The sequence below is a fragment of the Aptenodytes forsteri genome, unplaced genomic scaffold (genome assembly GCF_000699145.1).
Source record: "Aptenodytes forsteri isolate BGI_AS27 unplaced genomic scaffold, ASM69914v1 Scaffold99, whole genome shotgun sequence".
Lineage (NCBI taxonomy): Eukaryota > Metazoa > Chordata > Aves > Sphenisciformes > Spheniscidae > Aptenodytes > Aptenodytes forsteri.
In genome coordinates, this window is record NW_008795321.1 from 2,528,598 (window position 1) to 2,537,010 (window position 8,413).

General features: G+C 35.8%; 1 protein-coding gene across 2 annotated transcripts in view; it reads left to right on the plus strand.

The window, feature by feature from the left end:
• Positions 1–8,127, plus strand: part of SMARCA2 (SWI/SNF related, matrix associated, actin dependent regulator of chromatin, subfamily a, member 2) — a 116,315-nt gene extending 108,188 nt beyond the window's left edge. For both annotated transcript variants that reach the window (XM_009279940.2, XM_009279941.2), the window contains 5 exons: positions 201–306; positions 1,102–1,203; positions 5,179–5,311; positions 6,434–6,576; positions 7,213–8,127. In XM_009279940.2, the coding sequence (XP_009278215.1) occupies positions 201–306; positions 1,102–1,203; positions 5,179–5,311; positions 6,434–6,576; positions 7,213–7,248 (520 nt within the window). In that variant the 3' untranslated portion in view covers positions 7,249–8,127. The remainder of the gene's footprint in view (positions 1–200; positions 307–1,101; positions 1,204–5,178; positions 5,312–6,433; positions 6,577–7,212) is intronic.
• Positions 8,128–8,413: the final 286 nt, after the last annotated feature.

Genomic DNA, 8,413 nt, shown 5'->3' on the forward strand with positions numbered 1-8,413 from the left:
TAAATTATAAATTAATTATCTGTACCAAATTAAAAAATCAGAGCAGGGTTCAATTTCTAGTTCTTTAAAAGAAAAAAAAATGTGATTTTATTTTTTTATTATTATTATTATTTATTTACTTCCATGATTAGATTGTGTGCGTGTGCTTTGTGAGAAAGTTGTAGTAATTCTTTGCATTATGGGTTTGTTTTTCTCAACAGTTCAGGACGGCAGCTAAGTGAAGTCTTCATTCAGCTCCCATCTAGGAAAGAATTACCAGAGTATTATGAATTGATTAGGAAACCGGTGGACTTCAAAAAGATAAAGGTAAGAACCTTTTCTGGAAGTGGAGATTCCTCTCTCTCTTTTTGTTATACAGAAGGGTGAGCATGAAGTCGTCATTAAAATTACAACAACATGAATACTGCGTGTACCTGTATTTGTGACTTAGATTTTAAACATTGTTACACACCTTGTTAGGAATTCTGTTTAGTGTACGTTGCAGTATAGCACTGTAATTTCAAAGTCAAATCAAAATGTAGCAGTGTGATATTAATGGCACTTTCAGAGATGACATCTCAGTGTCTTTTTTGCAAAGACCTAATTGTGAATCTGTAAGCACATCTTTGGTAAAAACACAGTGTTTGCAAGGGTTTCATGGTTCTAGTCATCCCTAAACTAGCATCGCATTTTGGAACAGCCTGGTTGGATCCAAACACAGTTTGGCAGGTGGGGTTTAGGCAGCTTGTTGCACATTAAGTGATGTCATGACTTTCATTCATGTCATAGCTTATTTTGTTTCTGTGCTGGAAAGAAGAAACTGGAACTCCTTTTACCAAAAGAGCTCCATTTCTGTTGCTTTTATTCCTTCTGGTTCACACAGCAATTGCTTAATTTTTAGTCTATTACCCTGGTGTATTTTTTTGAGTAATATGTTAACAATACGTTTTAAGACTGACTTTGTTTGTTTTAAACAGAAACTTGTCTTGATACTTAGACAATTTTTAAAGAGAAAACTTTTAATGTGTTGAAATCAAATATTAATTGTGTCCTGTCTGCTATTTTTCTTTCTGCATCACTGCCCATCCATACTTCTCTTCACTTCCCTAACAAATGCAACAGGAAAGAATTCGCAACCATAAGTATCGGAGTCTTGGAGACTTGGAGAAAGATGTCATGTTGCTGTGTCACAATGCTCAGACATTCAATTTGGAGGGATCACAGGTCTGAATGAACCACTTCGTGTTAAACATACAGGTTTCCCCTACCTAATGTTTTCAGTGCTTGTGGATTATTATATAATGTATATTAACCATGTGTTTTAATTCTTACTTTGAGTAGAGAAAAATGCCCAGATTCTTAGAATCATCCAGAATTCACTGGACACAGCTGCAGTGTGTGCATGCAGAGAAATTGGTTTTTACTCTAATTCTGAGATCCATTTTTTCTGATCTGTGTGTGTTTAGAGCTGCTGTAAGACTATTTGAATCTATGGTAAAAGGCAGTGTGTGTAGAGTGATACATCAGCTTGGGTTTACCGCAGTGGATGATAGAAGGAGCAGATGTAACAGTACAGCTTAGGACGGGATGTTGAGGAAATACTTCATAGTGAACTCTTCAGTTCTGCCGATGGAAGATACAAATTCAAGGTTTGTCCAGCAGTAAAGCTTTGTGTATGAAGCTTTATACTCTCTGAACCCCCTGGTAATTTTTTTTTTAATGTTGAAAGATCAGTGTCCGTTTTAAGAGACAGTAATAATAAATCCCAGATGAGTCTCAGAGGTTTAGAAGGCAAAATCTCTCATCTCAAACAGATGTTTCACACACATGAATGTGCTCAGTGCTGTGAATTCAGAACAGGAAACTGACACAAAAGGAGAGACTACAAAATCTGGATGACAGATAAGAAAGTTGTCTCACAATACAGTGAAACATAGTCTCAGATGTTTATTTTTATAGATGAGGTCCAAATAGTGTGATGCAAACAAAATATTAAATTGAAACAGAGAACAAGAAGACAACTCCCGTAATGTGCAAGAGGAAAAAAATGATGTTAAAAGAAACCTAAGTAAAAGTAAGCTGAAGGCTGATGCTGCTAATACTAATGCATCCTTCAAATTCCTAAACATTACTGATGACCCTTAGCTAAACTGGGGACTTTATATTAAAATTTTAGAATTAAAAATTAAAATGAGCATGCAGCTAATTATCAAGGATTGTTGAATACAGCTCATCATTCTTGTATTATTTTTGCTATCTAGAGACAGAAAATGTTTTCTGTAATATGTTTGTGCAGTATTTTTACTGTCTTTAGTTATATGGAAACAACCTATAAACAAATCAGCTAAAAAAATATTTTAATAAGAAAATTAATGATGATAGGAAGCGTGGGACAAAATTTTGCAACATGTCCAAATGTAAATTGCCAGTTTACTGCTTAGTCACATAGCAGTAAAACAGCTATAAATATCTAATGATAACAAATGCAAAAAAAAAAAAAAGGTGAAGGAAAGCTAACACCAAAAAGTATCACTGAAACTTTAGAAAATGGTAAAAGATGGTAGAGGAGGTAAAAAGAGGCAAAGAAAAATCAGTAGCTAAATGGGAAAAATAATGAAATTATTCTTATCAGAATGACTCAAGTTGCTAATGGGAAACTGGTCTCTTGTTAGGCAGAGGTGGTAGAATTGACAGGAATAATCCTGGGTGGGTAGAAATGTTCAGTAGATATTGCTGCTCTGTTTGGAAATAACCCAACTTGTATCAGAGTGTTGCAGTATTATTTTCCATTCCAATGTACCAACATTAATTACCAGAGCTAGTATTACTTTTTATAGCATGAAGCCCAAATAACTCGTATCTAAGATTTTATTTAGTTTTCTTTCTGGTAAGTCCTCATACCACTCATTTTGATTTCCAGTGAATTGCAGGACACTTCTGCAGCAGTCCTCCAGTTTTTAAAGCTAATTCACATTCTTTATAATAGTTCAGATCCACCTTTGCTCTGACATACCAATTCAGTAAACTAGATTATTTGCGTGTGCACCCAAAACCAAAAGGCTAATTCAGGCAGTTGTTTAAGTACGCAGTGACTTCAAGTGAAATTCTACGTGTTTGTTCTGTTAGTATGATGCATGCTGCTTTTCCTTGGAGCAAAGCAGTTCCATCTGAGCTGGAACCTTATGAGGGGTTTTCAGGGAGAGACAGACTTTGTGTTTTGAGGCTTTTGTTGTCGATGCCACCTCAGCGATTTGAAAAGTTTTTCATGGTGTAATGGTCAAATGAAACACAGACATGTAAGGGGTTAAAAATAGTATGTGTCTATTGAAACAGAAGATTTGTCATGAATGTTGTCATTGCTTCTCCCTTTTTGAAGGAAGTTCCACTGTCATTGCTCCTTGGTTTTTTGAAACCTGTTGGAATTGGATTTTGGTCAAAATAACAAAACTTCTATTTGCACAGCTTTTCCTGAAGCAGCCCCAGTTTTTTTCTGGGTCAAAATAGATACTGAATATTACAAATAATTCCACATTAAGAAGGTTAAAATAATCTTTAAAAACTCTTTATTTCCCTAGGAAATTCCGTTTAAAAGTCTGGGCCACAGTGATACCTTAAATGTGTAGTGACTGGCATTAAAGAAATACAGTGTTGTACGTGTCCTTAATTCTTTTTGTCTTAGTAAAGTGTTTGTTTGGTCTGAGAAAGGACAGCAAGGTTAGTTGAAAGAGCCATTCCTAAGAACAATGGAATATGCTAGGCCTATGCATAGGAAAAATAAATGGCCCTCAGGAGGGACACAGGGGCTTGTGTGTGAATAGCTGACTTAAACAGAAGTAGGTATAAGAGAAAGTCAATAATCATTTGAGTTCGAGGAAGGAAGCTGTGGGATCTCACAGCCCACTGATGTCGTAAGACAATAGGAGAAAAGCCTTTTCAAAACATTCATTATCATTATATATATGTCAAGAAATTTTACCACAGTCAAGAGCAGTCAAACATCTCATAAGAAAAAGCACAGCAGTACTTACAGAATGGGGAACAATCTGCAGTGAAGAGGCAGTTTTTCTAAAAAGGACTTGGCGGTCAAGTGAAAAAAGAGAGGTTGCATATTTCATGTAAACTATTCTGAACAAAGGTTTTCTAATTCGTTTTGTTGAACCTGCAAAGTATTAGAGCAGTTTTATCGATTTTAACATACAGATTGTATTATGGCAGCCAAAAATCCTTCCATTATCTTTCTCAGAAATACCCAGTGTTCCTTTATACAAGGAAGTCTATAATTTAGCCAGATATATGACAGCCAAGATAGTTCAAGTGATGATGGTGATGAAACCAAATACAATCTGTGACTCTGTACCCTTCTATTAACTGTTTTTAATTGTCTAGTGCTGAATTGTCCAGTGCTTGGCTTCTGACGTTTTATAAAACAAGATGTACAAGCTTATTTGTTAAGGTGATTATGAAGTCCCAGATACTTAGCAAGACAACAAGATTTTTACTGTGTTAATCTGAGAAATGTGTTACAAGGCAAATGTAGTCCTCTCGCCCTTGAGAGTCCCTTCATGCTTGAGGTTAAAGAGAAAATCTGATGTACCCAAGATACTTAGCAAGCTATAGAATGTTTGAGAACAGGTGCTAAGTTTAGAACAAGCACTGATTTTTTTTTTTTTCCCCAGTCTTTTTAGATCTGAGAGGAAGGAAGGAATGAGCTGCTTAGGTTAAATTATTTTCCATGTAGCCACTTCAGACTTCAGAAAAAACTAAGGATAATTAACATGAGAGTTAGCCATTTGTCATTATCAACTGTATTGTTAGACTATAACCCATTTTTTAATTAAGGTGATTACTGCTGAAGCCTGTTGCTTTGGCAGTTTTTCAGGGCTGTTACGATCTAATGAAAATACACAATAGTTCCTGTGGTAATAAAAATAATAAGAAAAACAGTCTAACTGGACATTTTAGATGTAGTACATTTTAAGAACTGTATTTATGTGGCTCACTATTGACAAATTTCTTCATTTAGAGCATGAAAAATTAATGTTGGCATTTCTTGTAAAATTCATGCAACAAAAATTGTTGCTCAGTATTTGAAAAGGCCATATACTCTGTGAGTTTGCACTGGAAAATAAGGTCTATGCTGTGAATTTTTGATATTGCTTGACTTTACAGTTCTGACATAGGTTTGTATTCGTACTGTAGATCTATGAGGATTCCATTGTTCTTCAGTCTGTGTTCAAAAGTGCACGACAGAAGATTGCCAAAGAAGAAGAAAGTGAGGATGAAAGCAATGATGACGAAGATGATGATGAAGAAGAAGAATCAGAATCAGAATGTGAGTCCCCTGCTAAATACTGAACAGAAAGTACATCTGGGGATGGAAGGGAAGGTTTTCCAGTTTCTGCGTGGAGACTGATTATAAGGTTCTATTTTCCTTTGGTGAAAGTAAATTGTTACTAAGTTTGCTGCTTTGGGTGTTAACATTAAGCTTAGGTCTTTTGGCTGTATGTTCTGGAGATTTTTAAGCCAGAAACAAATCACAGAGGTACTTTTGTGGAAGCAGATGTGACTGGCCATGAGCGTTCATAAACCCTTCTGGTCCTGTTCATGTTATTTGTAAATAGAAGTGGCTCAAAAGGCTAGAGACAGTCTTTTATCCATGGGTGGTCAACCTTCATGCATGGTGTGACATACAAAACTCATCACCTGGTTAAGAACCAGAAGATGTTGCAAATATTCTTCAGTGTGACAAGGACTAAGGGAAACTGTTTCAGAAGCAGAAGGTGACACTCATTTACTCCCTGCAGACTTGGAAACATGTTACAGTGGAAAAGGAGGGATCCCTTCATTCCACTTTCTGTCACCCAATACATCTACCCATACTCTCCAGCTACCCCATCTGTCCGGTTACAGGAACTGTAGTACTTGGCCCTGAGCTACTCTTCAGGTACATCATGCAGGTGTGCAAAGCATGCAACTTTAGCAGTTCATTTGGAAATGAGTGGATATTCTGGAATCAGGAATTTAACGTGTTCTTCGGAAAGGTGTCAACTCAAAATTTGCCAGTCACATCCACAAAGCATTTCTGTAGTTTTAAAATTTAAAAAATTGTCTTTTTGAACAAAGGATAAACATTTCTATGTGCAAGGAAGAAAATATTTTTAGATGTGTGTCTTCTCACAGGACTGTATACTACCTGTAGACACCATGCATTCTGAGAATGAAAAGAAGATGCACATGGTCAACTTAAAGTTATTCTTTATAGTTTAATACAAATTATTGTTAAAACTATCAAGAAGTAGAGAAATAAAAACAAATACCTCTGCTTCATTGTTCCACAGTCCAGGTAAAGAACACCTTTTCAGGCTGCTACCAGGGGTGAATTTCTGTGAACAGAGACAGCATTTAAAAGTTGATAAGTGAAAGTTAGTCATGTATGCTGTTAAACTTCTTGCAGCAAAATCAGTGAAAGTCAAAATCAAGCTAAATAAGAAGGATGAAAAAAGCCGGGAGAAAGGAAAAGGCAAGAAGAGGCAAAGCCGAGCAAAAGCCAAGCCTGTCGTGAGTGATGATGATAGTGATGAGGATCAAGATGAAAATGTAAGTTTTGTTCACTGAGACTGTGGAATTGGTTGCAGTGATTGCGTCTCTACCCTGTCCTGCTTGCTGTCAGAATTCTCAACTATTCATGCTTAAGCACATTTTTAAACTGTATTGATCATCTTGAGAGAATTGGGCAGGGGTGTTAACTGTATCTGGGTGTGCTTATGAGATCTGGTCCCAGTGCTGAAAGACAAGAAGTCTAAGAAGTCTGGAGTTTATTTCTTGGAGCTGTTCCTACTTTCATTGAACCTTTAAACCTCATGGTCTGTTCGCTTTTGTCCACAAACAAAAAAATCTTCGCTTGATTTTTATCTTTTTTTGGTGGGTGCTTCTACTGTTGCAACAAAGGAAAACAGACCTCTTTCCAGTTGTTTTTAAATGTCCGGGTGGAAAGAAATATCTGGTGTTTCCTGACTCTGTGTCTTTCCTTCTCTAAAGAAGTCTACAGCAGTTAAATGAAATGTCATGAAAGAGAAATATTAGATAACGTAGTACCTTTCTTAAGGCTATCTTGATTTGTCAGTTTAATTGTCATTTTTCTTCCTTTTACTTTCTTTTTTTTTCCTTCTTTAACAAATTCAACAGAACAGTTGGCAAAGAATTTCTGACTTGTCTTGTGTCTCTTACCTCTAGGACCAGTCGGAAGCAAGCGGAAGTGATGATGAGTGATCCATAGGGTTTATTTTCTTGGCAGAACTGACCCCTTCCCCTTCTCTTCTCCCTTCTCCTATTTTACACCCAGTGAATTCATTTTGTGAAATAGACATTGGGTTGTTTCTGTATTCTCATTCTCTATAAATTAGCTTTAGGATAGTGCCAGACAAACATATGATATCATGGTGTAAAAAAGGAAAAAAATGTAACATATTGTGACCAAATGGGCCTCAAAAGATTTAAAAACAAAACAACAACAAAAAAAGCTTTTGATGGAAAATGTGGGTTGATAGTATATTTCTATGGGCTGGTTTTAACTCGGTAATGGTTTGATTGTGCCTGGTTTTATCATTTGATAGGATGTTTTTCAGTGGCATCAGAAAGACAAAAAAAAAAAAGTCTTTTGTAGCATTGATAACCAGGAGAAGCCATTAAAAGCCACTGGTTATTTTATTTTTCATCAGGCAGTTTTCAAAGTTTTTATTTGTTCTGTATTGGTTTTTTACACTGTGGTACATATATGCAACTTTGTTTAATAGCTTATAAATGTACAGTAGTTAGCCTTCAGCCACCTTGTCCCATTTGCATTTTTCCACTTTACGCTTGACGATCTTCAGAACAATGCTTTTTGAATTGTATCAAATTTATGTCTACTGTAAACTTTGCTTAACTTTTCTTTCCTCGATTAAAAAAGTTGGGTTAAAAAAATGCTATTGAATATTGCAATCTATATAGTGTAATGGATGGCTTCTTTCATCAGACTGATCTTCTATGTTACCAATGTGGATTATCACCTTTTCCCTAAAGTGTACTTAATCTTTGCTTTCTTTGCACAATGTCTTTGGTTGCAAGTCATAAGCCTGAGGCAAATAAAATTCCAGTAATTTTGAAGAATGCGGTGTTGGTGCTTTCCTAATAAAGAGATAATTTAGCTCAATAGATGCAGCCTTGTCTTATGAGTTCCACAAAAATCTTTTTGTAGTAGGGACGAGAGGGCAGGAATGTTTCCTGTAGAGAGGTCCACTGTGGTCTGTCCTGAATGTAAAATAAGAACTCATTCGAATACCATAGAAGTATCTTCAGAGACGGAGAGAAGATATGCAATACATGTTAAAATAAGAATAATAAAATTGGAGTATAATAATACCTTGAAGTAAAAGTGTAGTTCATTACCTGATTA